Source organism: Balaenoptera borealis (assembly GCF_965194805.1).
Source record: "Balaenoptera borealis genome assembly, chromosome: 16".
In the NCBI taxonomy this organism is placed as follows: Eukaryota; Metazoa; Chordata; class Mammalia; order Artiodactyla; family Balaenopteridae; genus Balaenoptera; species Balaenoptera borealis.
In genome coordinates this window covers 21908838-21929795 of record NC_138872.1, presented here as the reverse complement: position 1 = coordinate 21929795, position 20958 = coordinate 21908838, and the positions used below count along the sequence as shown (strand labels likewise).

The following is a 20958-nucleotide window of genomic DNA, read 5'->3' as shown; positions in this document are numbered from 1 at the left end:
GCTCTAGGCCCAGCTTCCCAGGTTCAGGTCTGGACCTGGCCATTCATTTCAGTGAGATGATATGGGTAGAGTGCTTTCAGAACTGTGCCTCAAGTGTCAGCCCTTTATTGCACATCTTTTTCTCTCTACAAGTAAAGGTAAATGTACTTTTTTAAAAAAACTCCCTTATTTTGCAGGGAGGGGACAAAGAATGAGGGAGCTGTTGGAAACAGTATTTCCTGATTCTTTTTTCATTATAAAAGTAATATAGAAGTGGAAATAAAAACAAAAGTAAACAAATGGGACCTAATGAAACTTAAAAGCTTTTTGCACAGCAAAGGAAAACATAAACGAGACGAAAAGACAACCCTCAGAATGGGAGAAAATATTTGCAAATGAAGCAACTGATAAAGGATTAATCTCCAAAATTTACAAGCAGCTCATGCAGCTCAATATCAAAAAAACAAACAACCCAATCCAAAAATGGGCAGAAGACCTAAACAGACATTTCTCCAAAGAAGATATACAGATTGCCAACAAACACATGAAAAGATGCTCAACATCACTAATCATTAGAGAAATGTAAATCAAAACTGTAATGAGGTATCACTTCACACCAGTCAGAATGGCCATCATCAAAAAATCTACAAACAGTAGATGCTGGAGAGGGTGTGGAGAATAGGGAACCCTCTTGCACTGTTGGTGGGAATGTAAATTGATACAGCCACTATGGAGAACAGTATGGAGGTTCCTTAAAAAACTTAAAATAGAACTACCATACGACCCAGCAATCCCACTACTGGGCATATACCCTGAGAAAACCATAATTCAAAAAGAGTCATGTACCACAGTATTCCTTGCAGCTCTGTTGACAATAGCCAGGACATGGAAGCACCTAAGTGTCCATCGACAGATGAATGGATAAAGAAGATGTGGCACATATATACAATGGAATATTACTCAGCCATAAAAAGAAACGAAACTGAGTTATTTGTAGTGAGGTGGATGGACCTAGAGGCTGTCACACAGAGTGAAGTAAGTCAGAAGGAGAAAAACAAATACTGTATGCTAACACATATGTATGGAATCTTAAAAAAAAAAAAAGGTTCTGAAGAACCTAGGGGCAGGACAGGAATAAAGACGCAGACATAGAGAATGGACTTGAGGACACAGGGAAGGGGGAGGGTAAGCTAGGACGAAGTGAGAGAGTGGCATGGATATATATACACTACCAAATGTAAAATAGATAGCTCATGGGAAGCAGCTGCACAGCACAGGGATATCAGCTCGGTGCTTTGTGACCACCTAGAGGGGTGGGATAGGGAGGGTGGGAGGGAGGGAGACGCAAGAGGGAGGAGATATGGAGATACATGTATATGTATAGCTGATTCACTTTGTTATAAAGCAGAAACTAACACACCATTGTAAAGCAATTATACTCCAATAAAGATGTTATTTAAAAAAAGTAATATAAAATCTGGGGGAGGGGTTTCCTTTTTTTCTTTTTCAATCCTAGAAATTTCAAGTGGATTATTTAGAAGATCCAGCTTTACGGGTAGATGACTGCATTTTGTCATGTGATTTGGGATCCTTCAGGCTAACTTTTTGCCTTAAAATTAGTTTCACAGGAGGGTGGGAGGGAGGGAGATGCAAGAGGGAAGAGAAATGGGAACATATTGTATATGTATAACTGATTCACTTTGTTATAAAGCAGAAACTAACACACCATTGTAAGGCAATTATACTTCAATAAAGATGTTTAAAAAAAAAAATTAGTTTCACAGTCTGCCATAGTGTCTGAAATTCTATCACAGGTCTCTAAGAGGCATACCATAAACCCTTAGGTAACCAGATTACTTGAAGGTTAGCTGAGTACAAGGCCCCGTGAAGACACAGGGATGTGGTGAAGCATAGAACAGAAGGTGTGCAATAAGGACAGAAGGATTTCGGCCCCTGTAGTGTTTGCCCTGCCTATAAACAGAGTGGTTGAGGAAGTGAAAAAAGGAGTGAGTGTAACACTTGTGGTTAGAGCTGAATTGATAACGGAAGGTGCCTGATCTGAAGTTCAGACACAGGAACAGGACTGGCAGATTTCCCGGGTCATTTTAATGGTTGTCCGACTCGATTGAGAATTCTGGGCCTTCTCGCTGCTAATTCTGTACACATGAGCAGGGGAGAGTCTGGTTTGTGTAAAGCGAAGCAGGGATAGTCATTTCTGGCACAACACTAGGGCTTTGCAGTCGCTATGCTTCCTCTGCCTTCAAGAAGTTTCAGACTCAGGTGTGTTGACACTTTCCTGGGTATTATAGCGATGTAAAGGAATAAGACACTTGCTGTTGGGATTGGAGAGGTAAGGCCTGTGCCTGCCAGTTGCCATGCAAAGTGGCAAGGGCCCAGCGCTTTCAAAGAGAGGCCCCGGTGCTGTGGGGGCTGGAGGGAGAGGATGACAGTCGGAAAGGAGTGCTCAAGGTGGTTCTGCCGTTACCATCACCAAGGAGACTTTGAACTTAGGTGGCCTTTTCAGGGTTTTGAGTAGAGGCATGATGGGGTGAGAGCTCAGCTCTAGGAAGATGGTGTAGTCTAAGTTGCAAGAGTGACTGGAAGAGGCAGAGAGCCCAGCTGGGACAGCGGTCTGGACAAGGCATGCGAAAGGACAGGTGGCTGATAAGAGGCTTTGGGAAGGAGCAGAAAGAGGATGTAAGGAAGAATTCCTCACAATTATGGAATCTGCCAGAAGTTGGGACTTTGGGAAAGATTCCACTGTTCTCCAAGGCATTGTACCTGGAAGATGGGGCCAGTGGCAGTGTTCATAATGGTAATAGGTAGCTCAGGAAAGGAGGAGCCCTGTGGAGGAAATGATGAATAATTTATTTCCAGTAGGTCCTCTAGTGGAGATACGAGAGAACTGGAAAAGTAGGATGATAAAGGTTACCTCCTGTTATACCCTCTTCCATCAGGATGGCGAAGGACTGAAATGGCCCTAAAATTGTCATCAGTTTGATTTCGGTTTTGCATTGCTAGAAGTGAGTGGCAGCATGAAGTGGTAAAAAGAACTCCAGATTAGGAGACAGAAGACTTTTGCTGTAGGACCCAGACTTAGACTAATGAGCTCTCTGGCTCTGGACACACCACAGCTGGTGGGCCTTGACATTCTCATGAAAAATGAGGTGGGGGCAGTGGGGAAAGCAAATACATAGGTCTGCCTAAGGCCTTCCAGTGCCAAAATTCAGTGATTCTGAGTGTCCTGAGATGTTCAGTGATGTGTGGTTTTTATACATAATAATTTCTGTATGAGAGTTGGAAAACTGAAGGATTCAAATTTTATATTTTTTTCTACCTTCTTTAGTGTTTAACAATTATTTATTGAGCATTCTTCTAGGTGTTCGGAAGTGAACAGAACAATACTGTAAATTTTTTTTTTTGCTCTTATGCTTACATTCTCTAGTGGCTACTCATCAAACATGGCCACTTTGATGCTGTAATGGCTAAATGTTTACACGGGTCATACCACACACTACACATTAATTAGGCAGCCACTGTGTACAAAGTACTGTTAGATATTTCATATGCAGATTATATCCTTATAGATTTTCTGTTTGAAAAATACAGACGTCCTTGCTTTGCATAGGAGTGCAGGACTGTAAAAATGACCATTCAAGCTGAAACCGTACAGAGTGATCTTAATAATCAATGGGAAAAATTACAATTATTCTGTGACTTAAAATTTTTTATCAAAGAATTAAAAACTCACTGTTGATTACAATTGTATAGGAAAACAAAAAATATAGTAAAATTAAGACTTATTTAGCATGCTGTAACATAAATTAGAAACATTGTGAGTTAAAGTGTTTATTTCTCTGTAACAAACTTATCAAGAGCGGGTTGAACAAAGCTTGTTGCATCTTTTCCATCTTTGTCATACTTCTTCCTAAATTTGGATCAGCTTCCAACATTTTATCCTTTGTGCTTTCAGTGTTGTGAAGTATCTCAGAATTCCTTTAAAGTGAAGTTTTTTGTCAGCATCACTTCCTCTGGGACATTGTCATCCTTTTCATCACAACCACATTCTTCATTTATGTTGATGAGTTGGCCTTCAAATTCCTCTGGCTGCGAATCCAGCGCCTCTAGAAGAGCATGGCGGTGCCGGCATCCCCACAGCCAGCTGTTTCTTCTACAGCCCCATTTGTGTTCCATGTGAACTTCATTTCCAGCGTTCATTTTAGTTTTAGTTTCTTTGCTGCTCTTTCATCTTTGTCAGTCAGTTCCCTGTTTTTGATTATTTATTTTTATAAAATGTCACGTGGATTTTGTCACTGGGAGACTAACAACACAACTAAACACTTTGTTGTCTGTGTGTGAACTGAATAACGGAGGTGCAGTAACCAATTACTGACCTTGGGAGAAGTGATGCAGTCAGTAATCATGATGCACTTCTATTATTTATGTAGTGATTTGTGGACTAAAGTTAGCAGCGAGGTTTTGTTGTTTATGCAATTACACAGAGTAAATATGCCGTGGTAACTGAAATTTGAACTCTGTTGTTGGGGGAATAGTGTCATTTAACCAAACTGTAGTAATAAATCTGTGCATAATTGAATAGTGCAAAGACAGGACTGCCGGTAATGCAAATGCTGCTGTTTCTCTTCTTTAGTAGAACAAACAAAAACATTAAGAAAAAATAAAATCCACGGTATTGACTTGGCTTTCACATCAAACATAGCCTGGTCAGTTAATATGTAAGGTAGAGAACAGGAACTACATCCTGGGTTCCAGAAGAAAATGTTGAATCAAGCAGGAAGTGTACATGATTCTGTTTATATCTCACAGAGTTCTGAGGCAGGTGCATGGCGACCCTCATTTGACAGATGAGATGGAAATTGTGTGATGCTAAGTAAGTTGAATTCAGTGGAAAGAGCACAGATTTTGAAATCATACCGTTACATGAGTTGTTTAGCCTCTCTGGGTCTTCATTTTCTCACCTCTAAAGTGGAGATACTATTGTACATCTTAGAATTGTTGGAAGGATCAAATGTAAAGAAGCTATTGCAGTGCCTGGCACATGTTAGGCATCCAATGGTTTCTTTACTTTCCAAACCTGAATTTCTCATTTAGATTTATGTCCCTCAGTTGTTTGGCATTTATTTTGTATTGTCCAATTTAATGCAAAAGGAATGATTTTGGAATTAACACATCTTTCATAACAATTTAAAAGCATGTGGTACGGATCATAAAAAAATGTAACCTGTTAGCCTCAGAAGTGGTTAATTTTAAAATGGTGACTTATGTAATTTCTCTCAGTAATATGTCATAATGCTCAGTAATGGTTATTTTAAATTTTAAGGTAAAACTAGGTTTGTTTTGTTCTTAAAGGGATAGTTTAAAGGATGTTTGTTTTTAGAGCTTTTGACACAATTTTATTGATGGGTCTCTCTCTACTACTTATTTTCTGAAATGACCCTGGAAAGCGTAAAGTATCTCATTTTGTACGCGGTATATTCCCTACAAACCCTTGCACACAACAGCTTGCTTCATTACACATTACATTTCTGATGAGGTTTCTTACCTTTTTTTTTTTTTTTTTTTTTTTTTTTAAGATAATGACGTTTTTAACGAAATGTGTTAGTTTGGTAAATTTCACTTTTAGATGCTTTTTTTCAGTAGTATTTTTCCAGTGAGTCAATCTGAGATGACAGACTGAGGCCATTTTGACTCTTCAGTAACGTAGGGAATGACCACCAATTGAAAATAAGTGGCTTAAAGGTTAATATTAAGCCATCTCTGGAAATGTACACCCCTTCTACCCTTTCTTACTTGCGACCCATTGTGCATAGCATTTGACTCTTACCTGTACAGGCTGTGGTGATGCAAATTTGTCACTTTTTTCTTTCCTCTAGCAACAGAGGAGAAGAAATCTCTAAAGCGAACTTTTCAGCAAATACAAGAGGAGGAGGATGACGACTACCCTGGAAGCTACTCTCCCCAAGATCCTTCTGCAGGACCCCTCTTGGTATGTGTTGACCGACCCCCAGAGAGTAGGGCAGAGTGGCTTGAAGTGACCTCTAGTTGAAGGTTCTGGCCACAGGGTGGCGCCAGTGACCAATAGTATGGAATCACCAGCGGGCAGCTCTTGGCACTGGGTGCAAGATCCACCTAGTGAAGCTTGCCGGACAGCAGGCTTGATTTTGCCTTTGCATGCCCTGAATCTGGGATGGATTTGTAAGAGTATTTGGATTTGGGTTTTTTCACTCCTAGAAATTGAAACTATTCTTTAAAAAAATAGACTTTTGTAAAGGGGTAGATAATGTTACAAAGGCATTCAAAAGTCCTCTACCATGGCTTGTCTCCAATAGCATGGTTGTTTCTTATAAGTAGACAACATAGTAGTTTTTAAGGACAGTCTGTGTAACAGTAGCAAATTTACTACACTATAACCTATTTAAATATTAAAACAGGGAGCTAGCATTTATTGAGTTTTTAGCTATGTGTCTGCATTGTTTGACCCTTTGTGTAAGTTAGTTCATGAACTCTGTGTGGTTGGTTTTAGCTGTTTGTTTACGTATTTATTCATTTACAGTCAAAGAAAGTGAGGCTCAAGGAGACAGATTAAGTAACTTGCCCAGTATTTTAACTGAATCTGAGTCTGACTGACTTTCTGAAGTCAGCCCATGCTCTTTTCACTGAGTTGCACTGCCTCTCATTTTGCCGAAAACAGCTTTATTTTATTACACATGGGTGTGTTTAAGGCTTGTGTAAATAGGAAGCATGTCTGATTTGTGTTATGTTAAAATGTTGAATTAGTCCAGGGATCAAATGAAAGCAGTGTTAGGCCATATATCTTTGCATTTAAAAACTTTCAAGAGAACAGCCTGAATTACCAACTTTCAGGATAACCTGACTACCGTCTACATGGTAGCCTTAGGGTCATTATGGACTAGCTAACCTGTCAGCGTTGTGTGTCTCCTGACAATTAAAAAAGCCCCTTTCTGGCATACACAGAAGATGCATTCTTGGTTTGCTCTTCTTGGTTTTCTTCCCTCTTTGTAACTAATGAGCTTGACACATTTAATTTTGGGAGTGACTGCCAAAATCAAAAATATCATCTTTGTGATATTCATTTTGTAGAGCAAATTCAAGAAAGAATTGAAGTAGGTAGTGTCATTTCATTTAATCAGTCAACACACAAATTGCTGAGCATTTGACATGTATACTTTTATTCTAAACTGGAGGCCATTCTGTACTAGCGATCATGCATCCTTTGAAACTAAACAGTATGAACCAGACTCCATTTTCTTAAGTTGCCAAAAACATGTTCTTTAAAAAAATTCTCTTTCACAGTTATGTAGAATTTCATTTGTGTTCTACCATGGACTTAGAAAAATTATGTACATTCTCTTAGAATTTGTATCATTGACTTCAGCATATACTCTGGGATAAGAACAATGATTTTTTTAAATGTCAGGGATGATCATTTTTAGAATTTGCCTCCACCTCTTTTAACTCCAGCTCAGTTTCTTTAAACCCCATATCCCCATATGTCTTAATGGATAGTGTTGTTTGTGTTTTCATTGTACAGACTGAGGAACTAATCAAAGCTTTGCAGGACCTGGAAAATGCTGCATCGGGGGATGCTACTGTCCGACAGAAAATTGCTTCTTTACCCCAGGAAGTGCAAGATGTTTCTCTTTTGGAAAAAATAACAGGTGAGAAGGTAGTTTGGGTGAAAGATGAGGGGAGGGAGACATATCTCCAATGCATCAAACCCCAGGACATGCTTATGTCTGCAAATACAGACCTTCCACAGGGTGTTGGGTTCTCTGTCATCTTGGGATTTGCAAACATAACTCACATGCTGAACAAAGAAGCTGCTGGAATAGTCCGAGCTTGAATAGTGACTCTAGGAATTACTGCAGAAATGCTAGCATGCCATAGCCTGTGGTACTCAATACAAGTAAGGTCTTTTGAAACCACAGTGCAAATTATGTGTGTGGGAGCAGACTGGGTGAAGGCATTAAACTCATGACCCTTTCCAAAAAAAAAAAATTGTGATTCAGTGCTGTGACTTCTGCATTGTACACTGACATACCCCATAGATGATAGTGCCTTCAGTGCCAAGAACTCCAGGTTTGTATTGTTAGTCATGTCATTTTGCCCTCTTGATGATCACCCCCAATTAAACAGGAGGAGCAGTTGGCATTCTTCCCGCTTTATGCGTGGGCAGTTGAGAGGAAGGAGTGAAGTGCCAACTCATGTAGAGTATGCTCTGCGCCAGGTGCTTCTTCCAGCCTAGGCTGCAGAGCCTGTGTTCTTTCCGTTACAAAAGCTCGGACCTGTTGTTCCATTCTCGTCCGAGGGCCACCATTTTCTCCTTCCAGTCCCTTACCTTGGCTGCTTCACTCACTTCCTCCATATCCATTTAAAGGAAATCAAGGTTACTCATGAAATACTTCCTTCACTGAACAGACGTTTGAGGCACCCCGTGTGGCATCTGCTCTAGGGGCCGCACCCACATCCCGTCACAGGTTAAGTGCCCCAAAGGAAAGGAAAGCAGAGGTGTGGGGGTGGAGACGCTGTTCTAAAAGTGCCCAGGGAGGTCTTCCTGATGAGATGGGCTTTGATCAGAGGCCCCCCGATGAAGAAGCAAGCTGTGAGGAGACCTAAGGGAAGGCAGTGCCCCCCAGGTGGAGGGAGCGGTACCCGGGAAGACCTTCAGGCAGGAGTGTGCTTAGTTGGAGAAGACAACACGGAGGCCTCTTGGGCTCGCTCTCTCTACTGCCACCATCCCTCACCCCAGCAATTAAACCCACTGGATTTAACAGCCTGTTGATCCCACAGTCTGTCGATCCTTCCACCTTTTCCCAGCCTTTATTCCCCTTATGGCCTCATTTTCTTCATTACTCAGCTTGGAGTCATTACACTTACAGTCTTTATAATCACTCTCCCACATACACCCTCAGCCCCTTTTGCTCTTTTTTCCCTTCACTCTAGTCTCGTGGCAAAACCCCAACTTTTCTCCTGGTTAAATCCAACTTTGTTGTTGTTATAAGGACCACATCATTTATTCTTACTGTCAGAATCGCAATCTGCAAAATTGGAAGCAAATTAATATAAAACTAGCAGTGTATATAATTTCATTTGTTTTCACTGACTTAAAGGATTTATATGGCTTTTTAAAATTATTTATTTATTTTGATTTTTAATTATGGTGAAATACACCTAACAAAATTTACCATCTTAACCATTCTTAAGTGTGCCACTCAGAAGTGTTAAGTACATTCACGTTGTGCAACCAATTTCAAGAACTCTCTTCATCTTGCAAAACTGAAGCTCTATACCATTAAATAACAACTCATTTTCCCCACCCCCAGCTCCTGGCGGTCACCATTCACAACTGAATGTGTCTGGGCAGAACAAATAAACACTGGCTGACTTTTCTTCCTACTTCTGTGGATGAGCATGCTGTTTTCTAAAGCAGCCCCTCTGCCTGTTAGACCTATTCCTTCTCACCTACTCAAGAACACTGCTCCAACGATTCTCCCCTGTTCACCTGCATCTCCAGTTTTTTTTTCCCCTTTACTGGATCATTCTCCATAGCATAAAAACATGTATTCTTTTTCCCATTTGGGAAAAATTTTTTTCTTGACCCATATCTTCCACCAGCTACCATCTCATTTCTCTGTTCTTTATAGCAAAACATTCTAATACAGATCGCCAATGCTCATCTGTCTCCATCCGTGCCCCGCCCCCCCACCCGCCTGCCCCGTTCTCTTTTGGTTCCACTTCACTGATTCTGCTCTTATTAGTGTTGCTGATGACTTCCATATTGCTAAAATTCAGTGGTGAATATTTTGCCCAATCTTAACTTGATCTCAGTAACATTGGCCCAGTTGATCATTTCTTCTTCCTGAAAATACTTTCTCACTTGGTGTGGTAGACAGAATAATGATCTGCCAAAATGTCCATGTCCTAATTCTCAGAACCTGTGAATATATTATCTTATATAGGAAAAGGGACTTTGTGGATGTGATTGAGTTAAGGATCTTGAGGTGGGGAGATTATCCTGGGTTAGTCAAGTGGGCCCGGTCCTTATAAAAGGGAGGTAGGAGGGCAAGAGTCAGAGGAGATGTGACTGTGGAAGCAGAAGTTTGAGAGATGCATTTTGAAGATGGAGGAAGGGGCCATGATAATGAATATTAAGACAATCCATTTATGTTGTTTTAAGCCACCAGGTTTGTGGTGATATGTTAGAGCAGCAGAAGGAAGCTGGGACCGCATATTCTCCTAGCATTCCTCCTCTCTCTGATTGTGTCTTTTCAGTCTCCTTTGCTGGTTTCTTCCCTTCTCCTTTACCTTTTAATTTTGAGTAATTAGCCCTCTTTCCCAGTTAGTTTCACGGACAGTTCCTCTCATTCTGTTCGATGACTTTAAATAATAATTTTTATGCTAATGATCCCCTAATTTACATCTCTAGTGTTGACCTCTCCCTTGAACTTGAGACCCACGTATCCAGCCTCCTGCTCAGTGTTACTATTTGGATAGCTCGAAAGACATTTCAGATTTGACCTGTCCGAAAGCAAAGTTCTCATCTTCCCTCCAAAATTTCTCTCACGGTCTTTTCCATCTCAGTAGATGACCCCCTCATAATTCCTGTTGATCTGGGCTACAACTTGTATCTGACACCTTGTTACCACCTTCGCTGCTGCCACCTGGTGCGAGTCACCACCACCTTCACTTGAATTATCACAGTAGCCTCCCATCTGCTCTCCCTGCTGCCTGCTTGTCCTCCAGTCATCTTTCTGTCGTCAACATAGTAACCAGAGTGATCTGCTAAAATGGAAGTTGGATCATGTCCCCCCTCTGCTCAGAACACTCTAGTCATATGGGTTCCTTGCTAGGCACTTTCCCCTCCAAAGGCCTTTGTACTTGGCTGTTTCCTCTGCCTGGAATGATCTTCCCCGGATAGTCACGTGACTTGTTCTCTCACTACCTCCAGCCCTTGGTTTCTGTATCACCTCAGTGAAGCCTACCCTGGCTACCTTTTTTTTTTTCTTTTTTCCTTTGACTGCATTGGGTCTTTGTTGCTGTGCACAGGCTTTCTCTAGTTGCAGCGAGCGGGGGCTACTCTTCGTTGTGGTGTGCGGGCTTCCGTTGCGGTGGCTTCTCTTGTTGCGGGGCTCAGGCTCTAGGCACGCGGGCTTCAGTAGTTGCAGCATGCGGGCTCAGTAGTTGTGGCACGTGGGCCCTAGAGCACACGGGCTTCAGTAGTTGCAGTGGGTGGGCTCAGTAGTTGCAGTGCACGGGCTTCGGTAGTTGTGGCGTGCAGGCTCAGTAGTTGTGGCTCGCAGGCTCTAGAGCTCAGGCTCAGTAGTTGCGGTGCCCGGGCTTAGTTGCTCCGTGGCATGTGGGATCGTCCCGGACCAGGGATCGAACCCGTGTCCCCTGCATTGGCAGGAGGATTCTTAACCACTGCACCACCAGGGAAGTCCCTGGCTACCTTACTTAAAATTGCCTTTCTCCCTCTGAATGCCCCATTTTTCCTCCTTTGCCTTATTTTTCTGTAGAGTTCTTATCTTCAGCTGGTAAATAACTAAAATATAGTGTATTACTTATTTCTCTTCCTCCCTGAGATTGTAAACTTGCGGGCAGAGAGTTTTTGTCCTTTGTGTTACCTGTTGGCTCAGAGCCTAGAACAGTGTTGGACACACAATAGGAGCCCACATATTCGTCAGGCTAATTGGAAGATTTGGAGTATAAAATTTGATTGGAGTGAGTTTAGTGACAGCAGTAGGGGAGGAGGTGGGTACCAGGAGGATAGACAGCTTTCTTGAGAAGTTCTGCTTTAAGAGGAGCAGGGATGTGGAGCAATAGCTAGAGAGTGACACACAGTCAGAAGATAGAGCAACGTGTGTGTGTGTGCTGGTGCATGCTTCCGGAGGGAGAGAAGTTGATGAGGCATGGGGAAACGCAGGGGACAGACCCAGAAACTTGAGTCTTGGAGTAAGCAGGAGGGGGTGGGATGCCCATGCGCAAGTGAAGGGCTGGCCAGAAGAGGCCCACAGCCGTCGTTTGTGTGGCTGGGAGGGCAGAGCATGTGAGGACAGCCACAGGTAAGTTCTTCGAAGTGAGCATCTCGCCGCTACGTTTTGGCTGCATATTCTTCTATAGCTCATAAAACTATTACAGGTTCTTTTTCTGGTTTGTAATTATTTGTGTGAATGAATTATTTCCTTTGTACACTCCTTGGAGTGTAAAAGAATTGTTTTTATTTATTTATTTATTTTAATCTCAAAAATTAGTGTTTTCCTTGCCTTTTTCTGCCACAGGCACTTAAACATTTTAATGAATTAACCATTACAAAAAATAGCTAAGCAGTGACAAAGCTAAAGCAGCCTAACCACCCCAGCAGCTTACTCCCAGACCGCACCACCAATCTAGAAGAATAAGTGTCACTGTCTGCTTCACCCTCAGCGACTGAGAATGTCTCTTTCCTTTGTGTTCTCTTTGGCTCAGTCCTCCTCCACCAAGAACATCCTGTTGTTTCCCTGTCCCCGAGGAGCATAGAAGTACCTGATCTTTGACATCAGGCCTAATTTGGAATCCCTCAACAGTCCATCTTCCAGTATTCACGTAGAGAAGGCATCTAAAAGTCAGGCAGACTGTTTGCCAGAGAAACTGTGTTGGAATTCTTAAATCCCGGTTAGCGTATGGCAATGCTGAGGTCTCTCACCTTGACGACCTGTATTCATAGGAAGCAACGGATCTGTATCACTGTGTAACTCACTTTGAGTTTGTCCCATGGAACTACTGGAGTCTCTAGTGCTTTGTTTCAAAGCACCGATCTCTATCGATCCTTTAAGGCCCTTTTAAAATGAGGTATACCTACTTAAAAATTTTAATCTCACCATACCCACACGTAATTAATTACATCACTTCTTTGAAATACAAATAGTCCTTTGTCTTTTCTTATTTCCTAATGTTGAGCCTTGTTCACCCCTTCTTTCCAAGGATACCCTTTCTTATACTTTGATTCTTCCGCACAGTTTTTTCCTCAAACAATGAGTTGCAGCCCATTAATTGGACCTGAAATCAGTCTGGTAGATAATGACCAACATTTTTTTTTTTTTTTAATGGGTTAGAAGATAGAACACCCTGCACACACTAAGGAAAGTATTGTTTTATGAAACTTTCTTTTATTTTTGTATATTTATATGAAGTGTATTTCTTAGCGTGGGTCACATACAAAAGCATTTGAAAGCTTCTTATCAGACCCTGTATTTTGTTGACTAGAAGAAGAGGTTTAAGGCTTACATAGTTTAAGAAGTAGAATCCTATAGGTCCATTTTATAGATGTGGTTTTGAGTCCCAGCTCCTCAGCAAAGAACCTGCTACTGAACCTGTCACTTTTATTAAGTCTTAGTTTCCACACCCAGGAAATGAGTGCTTGCTTTTGTATTTCAGAGGGATATGCAAAGAATATTTAATGAAATAATATGAATGAAAGCACCTTTGAAATTCTCAGAGGCAGGGAAATATTATTTCACAAATGACCTTAAATATCTCTTTCTGTTTATTTGTAGAGCTTTTGTCGCTATAGATATTTATTTATTTATTTATTTATGTTTATTCGTTTTTTGGTAGAGGCATTTAGAAATCATTTACCAGATTCCCGTCTTTGTACAATTGCCTCACTTCAGGTAATTCAGAAATGTCCCGTCTTGTTGACAGGAGTGAGTACCTTTGGATTTCTCTGTCAGCCAGTCCATTGTTTGTCTACAGGTTCTGACCTGTTCTTGGACTTGAATGTTAGAGGAGAAACTAACCTCCCCCAGAAATGTTTGCAATTATGCCTGTGTCGTTGTATATTGTCTCTCTTTTTTTTTATCTCATTTGTACTTAGACAAAGAGGCAGCTGAACGTCTTTCAAAAACAGTAGATGAAGCATGTCTGTTACTAGCCGAATATAACGGGCGCCTGGCGGCAGAACTGGAAGACCGACGCCAGCTGGCTCGGATGTTGGTGGAGTACACCCAGAACCAGAAAGATGTTTTGTCAGAAAAGGAGAAAAAACTAGAAGTGAGTACATTGCAAGGCAGACCCAAACTTCCCAAGTTTCCCTTCCTGCAGCCCACATTAGGAGGTTTTTATTATGCCTTAAATAACACGTTATTTTTTCCTTTTAAAAAAATTCATGAGATGAGAACATCCATCAGATTTTAAAAAAAATAATTAATTAATTTATTTTTAGCTGCTTTGCATCTTCGTTTCTGCACGTGGGCTTTCTCCAGTTGCGGCGAGCGGGGGCTGCTCTTCATTGTAGTGCGCAGACTTCTCATTGCGGTGGCTTCTCTTGTTGTGGAGCACGGGCTTTAGGCACGCGGGCCTTAGTAGTTGTGGCTCGCGGGCTCTAGAGCGCAGGCTCAGTAGTTGTGGCGCACGGGCTTAGCTGCTCCGCGGCATGTGGGATCTTCCCGGACCAGGGCTCGATCCCGTGTCCCCTGCATTGGCAGGCGGATTCTTAACCACTGCACCACCAGGGAAGTCTCTATCAGATATTGTAATTATCTGAACCTAGTTAAAAATCAAAGTCATGTTTTTATGCGTCCAGAAAAGAACAAATGAGAATGCAGAAAACAAACAATGAAGCCTTAAATAACAGCATTTAGGGTACTACTGTTGCTTTAGTGTGAACTCATATTAAAAAAACAAAATTGTAGGGCTTCACCGGTGGTGCAGTGGTTAAGAATCTGCCTGCCAGTGCAGGGGACACGGGTTCGAGTCCTGGTCCGGAAAGATCCCACATGCCGCAGAGCAACTAAGCCTGTGCTCCAAAACTACTGAGCCTGTGCTCTAGAGCCCGCGAGCCACAACTACTGAAGCCCACGTGCCTAGAGCCCGTGCTCCGCAACAAGGGAAGCCACCACAGTGAGAAGCCCACGCACTGCAACGAAGAGTAGCCCCCGCTCGCCGCAACTAGACAAAGCCCGCGCTCAGCAACAAAGATCCAACGCAGCCACAAAAAAAAAAAACAACAAAAAAAACACGTATATTGAGGTACAGGAAGAATAGGCATTCAGCAAAACCAAAGAATGTTTATTTGGTAATATTTGGGAAATGCTTGAAACTTTCTTTCTTTTGGGTTATACTGAGATTTATTTCCAACTTGTATCCTTGCTAAGGCCAATAAGTAGTGTGCCTCTAAGCTCTGTCTGCAGTCTGTTCTAAAATTCCACGTAAACATAATAATGTTTATGGAGCCCAGTTCTCATACTGTTAAGAAGGAACTAATTTCCACCCTGAGCTGACATTGTCTGAGTGCCCTTGGAGAGGGCCTTCAGAACTAGTTTCTCTAGTTTGCATTTGTCTGGCTTCTTAATTAAATACATGGTGGCTTATCCTCAGTCCTTTGAGATAACTGAACTGGCAGTGTGGACATTTGGGAACTTTTGCTTGCTTCCAGCTGCTAGGCTTCCTTTTCAGGAGTGTCTTCCCTTCTTTTTCTCATAGAGACGTGGAGAAGAGTTGCAGCCAGTGGTTTGGGAAGGGAAGACAGTTTTGACTTGGAGAATCAGTCACTTACTACAAGAAACAGAGTAGATTGGGGAGGGAGGGGATAGTCCCCCTCCCCCAGCCCTGTACTCAAGAAAGACATTCTCTGGCACAGAGGGAGGGAAAGGTGAGCTAGCCCTGTGGCTGACATGATTGTGTTTGCCTTTCAACACAGTCACCTGACTTGTGCGGGGAAACGAAGGATGGGCGCTCTTTACCATGTTGTTACCTGCAATGACTACAGGAGCTGTGATGGGTAGTAGTGGTGGAAGTTTCATATTCCTAGCCAGCTTGAAAGTGGAAGATGGGAAACGGCTATAAAAAAATAGTATGGCTTAGATTTAGAAATCAACACTGACCAGAAATCCTAAAGGGAGTTTCACAGGCAGTACCAGACGGTCATTTATCTGAAATGCTCATCTTTCACTGAGGAAGCATTTTCAGCACTGTGCCCTGGGACTAATAAGAGAGTGTAATTAATGATTCTGGTTGTAAGTCACCATGCCATCTGTTGAACTGCCCCTTGGCAACACATTAAGGGCTTTCTCTGATCTGTCAGACATTGATTATCATGAGCAGCTGCTGTCGGGTGGAACGTGGCACGCTACCATAGAGGACAGAGTCTTTGAGAAGGAGATTGGGTTGGTAGCGTGAATTAACTCTTTGTACGTCTCCCTTCCTCATAGTTGCACTTTCCTCCCTATATTTCTTGGGGGATCATTCTGGTTTCTGTAGAACCAGTGGTTTGCTAGATGCCACAAGAGGTCATTAAGGCAGAGAGATGGATCAGAGATTTGAGTGTGTTTTGTTGCTTTCCAGCCCAAATTTCTTTACTCATCTGGGCATTGGAATTCCATTGCTTTAAGAATCAGAACAGGTATGTCCCACCACTGGAAAGTACAGGTTCTGAACTGCCAGTTCTTATTCCAAACCATGTCTCTCAGCCACATGAGCAAAACTATTCATCGTAAAAGTGGAGCTAAATTTGCTACATTTAAAAAAACAAACTACTAGATATAACATAAGATGTTGAAAGATGGTTTTAGTTCTTTCTTTATCCATGTTTGCTAAAAATATGAACGGTTTGCTCCCTAGAATCTGAGATTTTTCTCTCATATCCCATAGTAGACTGGTCTTAATTCCATTATATCCTTACAGTGATGATAAAACTTGCTAAGTATGTGCCACGTGAAAGGTGCATTATTACTATGAATTCTTATAAATCTTCCAAAAGTCTCTTATTGATGAGGACAGTAAATAAAGTTACCTACCTTTTTAACATTTATTTTTTTTAATACTGCCAATCCTTGTTTTAAAACTGCCACATCATGAAGTCTGCTTTTATTTTTTAATCTTTTCATTGCTGTCGGTGTAGGATATGGAATTCTTAGAACTCTGGAAATGTAATTATTTGCTTGAGAGTCTCTTTTCTTCCCAAAGTTCTAATTTGTTAACATGTAAGGTTTTTTTCTTCAAGTTTATATCTTCCTTATGTAATAATCATACCTTTTTATTCTTTCACTTGAGAATTTTATGTTATATTTCTCAGTGGCTTCTAAAGTTTGGGATAGGGAATATAATGATTCAGTGCCTAGGATGATTCAGACCCTGGGATGTAGAAGACAGAGTTATGGCTCACAGAGAGATTGTGTTTCTGCCTTCAAGGAAATCATATTCTTGCGTAAACAGCATGGGTGAACATAAAACCAAACTGAGGGATTATACATAATATAGATCAAGGAGACAATTGGCAATTGTGATTGTGGTTTAAGGTTAAGTCCAAACTTCCTGACAGGCACTAAAGCCTTTTCTTAAAAGGAAATAGCAGTTGAAGAAGGGAAATATACTTATAAATGGAGAACAGCCAGACTGGAGCACACAGATTTATGAAAGGAGACAAAGACAAAAGGTATGGGAGCGGGGTGCCAGAGCCCTCCTGTGGGAATTAGGATCCATACTCTTTCAAGGGCTGCTTATTCAGCCATGAAGTCAACAAAGCCCATGCCAGGCAGGAGATAATCGGAGAGGAGCATGATGTACGCTCTCCCCTCAATGAGCTTCCACTCTAGTGTGGGAAAAACAGCGAAAAAGGAGTTAGAGAATGTGAGACATGTTCTAAGTAAGGGGACTATCCTAACTCACTGTGTCTAAGTTAAAATAGACCAAGGAAAAATGAATATGTTAATTGTTTAACATTAATTTGATCTGAAGTTTATTTAAAATATAAGAGAATTATAAAATGCACGGGCAGTTTTTGAGCAACATACTGCCTTCAGCAGGTCTTCCAAAGTTCATTAGAATATGTGCTCTTTGGCTGCTCTTACAGTGTCAGGAACATAATTGTTCCTCAGTAAATATTTGTTCTGTGAGTTAAATTCATCACCTGATGAAACCTTATTTCATAAAGAAGAGGATTTTCTAGGTTGCATTAAAAAATTAATTCTTGGTTGTAAAGAATATATCAGTAAAGAAAGGTGAGTATTTGATGGAAACTGTGGGTTTCCTCCTTTGTGTTGCTTTTCTTTTTTTTCCTTGAAGTAGAATCATGATTCATTTTGAGGTGATTATTTTTTTTACCTTTTCTTTTTTTTCTGCTTTTCCTTTTGGGTGTTATGGTAGACATTGGCCTTAAACTCCAGGCAGGGTTAGAAGGAGAGCTGCTTAATATTTGTCATGCTTTTGTCATGAACATGAGGAAACACAGAAATGGGAAAGAAGGCATGTAGAAGGAAGCACAAACAGCAGCCCCAAAGTGAGGATAAGGAATGTGGAGGATACAGAAGACGGTGAATTCAAAAAGGAAAAGGCCAAAGGTACCAGAAAAGCCTCTAAACTTCAGTTCTTGGAGCAAAAGGAAGGTTTGTTTCTGGGTGACAGAGGTGACCATTACCCCAAGTGACTGCTAGAAGCTTACAAGCCATAGAGTAGGACAGACAAAGTCCCCGTCTTGTCAGTTTGGAGAAAGTATGATGTGGTATGTTCCGTCTGACTGATCAGGGCATGTGAAAAGCAGAGAGAGAGAAGAAAATCTATTTGTACAAGCATTGAAGAAAAAAATCAAAAGGAGGAAGGTACCCAAAATTTTACCACCTTAACACATCAGTTGGTTTCTTTTACATCATGGTGTTTGACTAGCAGTGCTCTAGAACTGAAAGGAGACAGTTCTGTGATACACATGCCACTTGGTACACACACAGACTATATGCCACACAGGGAAGAGCTCTGGGGAGATGTGTTCCTATCTGCAGATTGTTTTTAATTGAGGTGAAATGTATAGAACATAAAAGTAATAACCATTTTAAAGTGTATGCATTTCAGTGGCGTTTAGTACATTCATAGTATTATGCAACCACCACCTATATCAAGTTCCAAAACATTTCACATTCCGTCATACCAAAAGAAAACCCTGTACCCATTAACGAGTCATTCCCTATGCGCCCCCTCCTCCCAGCCCCTGGCAACCGCCAGCCTGCTTTCTATCCCCATGGATTTGCCAATGCTGGATATTTCATATAATTGTGTCTGGCTTCTTTCACTTAGCATGTTTTTTAGGTTCATCCACGTTGTAGCATGTATCAGTACTTCATTTCTTTTTATGGCTGAATTGTCCATTGTATAGGTATGAAAAAATGTCTACCCATTAATTTATTGATGGACAGTTGGATTGTTTCTGCATTTTGCCCATTATGAATAATGGTGCTGTAAACAGTTGTGTACAAGTTTTTGTGGGGACATATGTTTTATTTCTCTTGGGTATATGTATAACTAGGAATAGAATTGCTGGGTCATAAAGTGAATTCTATGTTTAACTTTTTGAGGAACCACCAAAACTGTTTCCCATAGCAGCTGTACCATTTTACATTCCCATTAGCAGTGTATGAGGGTTCCAGTTTCTCCACATCCTCGTCAGCACTTGATAACTGTCTGTCCTTTTTAAATTCTAGCCATCCTAGTGGATGTGAAGCGATATCTTGTGGTTTTGATTTGCATTTCCATGACGACTAACTGGGATGAGCGTCTTAGCATGTGCTTGTTGGCCATTTGTGTATCTTTTTTTTGAGCAGTGTTTATTCAAGGCCTGTGCCCATTTTTGAATTGGGTTGTTTGTTCTTGAATTGTAAGAGTTCTTTGTATGTTCTGGATATTAAACTCTTATCAGATAAATGCTTTGCAGATATTTTCTCCCATTTTATAAGTTGTCTTTTCACTTTCTTCATAATGCCCTTTGAAGTAGTAAGTTTTTAATTTTGGTGAGTTCTACTGTGTTTTTTCTTGTGTTGCCTGTGTTTTGGTGTCACATTTAAGAATCCATTGGCAAATCCCAGATCATGAAGATTTACTCCTGTGTTTTCTTCTAGGAGTTTTGTAGTTTTAGCTTTTACATTTGGGTTGTTGAGTTAATTTTGGTATATGACGTGAGGTGGGGCAGGGGGACGTGAGTGCAACTTCATTATCTGCATATAGATATCTAGTTGCCCCAGCACCATTTGTTGTCCCCCACTGAATACTTGGCACTTTTGTAAAAAAATCGGTTGGCCATAGATGTATGGGTTTATTTCTGGACTGTCTGTTCTATTCCACTGATCTGTGTGTCTGTCCTATGCAGGTATCACAACTCTTTTGATCTCTGTAGCTTCATAGTAAGTTTTAAGATCAGAAAATGTGAGTTCTCAACTTTGTTGTTGTTTTTCATTATTGTTTGGCTATTTGGGGCCTGTTGCAATTCTGTGTGAATTTGAGGATCAGCTTTTCCATTTCTGCAAGAAAGGCTGTTGGAGTTTTAATAGGAATTGTATTGAATCTGGAGATTGCTTTGGGCACTATTGCCATTTTAACAATCTTAGGCATTCTAATCCATGAACATGAGATGTCGTCCCAATTATTTAGGTATGCTTTAATTTCTGCTGCAGGATTTTAAAAGAGATGCTAGAGTATCACTTACTGATGCACTTGATATTATAAAGGCCCTGTTTAGGTGCCCTGGGTATCAGGGACCACAGTAGAAGACAGTATGCGCCTCCTTTCAGTAGGCAGTGTCTTACGCACCTCTAGAAGGCATGCATATGTATGCGTGTGCACTCAACAAAGTCACCAGGGCATGGTCAGTGACAGCCAGCTTCACTCTGCAAAGTAAAGGCCTGGATGTCTAGGTAAGGTTGTTAACAGGATTACTGAGCTGGACAGAACCTTAGAGGTTGTATAGTCCAGCTTCTGAATTGGTAAAGAAACTCAGACCCAGAGTTAGCCCAGACCAGGAATACAATTCAAAGCAGACATCTTGTAATTTTTATTGGGTTTGTGTTTTTGTTTGTTTATTGTGGGTTTTTAAAATTAATTAATTTATTTCATAAGGTCAGGTCACAGCAGAAAGACACTCTACACAGAAGAGTAGCCAGAGTTGATCATTTCAGCAATCCCGAGAATCTTGTTTCAGAG

General features: G+C 41.1%; 1 protein-coding gene across 11 annotated transcripts in view; it reads left to right on the top strand.

Annotated features, from left to right (window-relative positions):
• The window catches only part of RPRD1B (regulation of nuclear pre-mRNA domain containing 1B), a 103343-nt gene that overhangs the window by 16723 nt on the left and 65662 nt on the right, over nt 1–20958 (top strand). For all 11 annotated transcript variants that reach the window (XR_014236024.1, XR_014236025.1, XR_014236026.1 and 8 more), the window contains 3 exons: nt 5874–5986; nt 7553–7679; nt 13874–14049. Coding sequence is in view for 7 of the 11 variants with exons in the window: in XM_082362012.1 (XP_082218138.1) it covers nt 5874–5986; nt 7553–7679; nt 13874–14049 (416 nt within the window). In the remaining 4 variants the exon portion in view is untranslated. The remainder of the gene's footprint in view (nt 1–5873; nt 5987–7552; nt 7680–13873; nt 14050–20958) is intronic.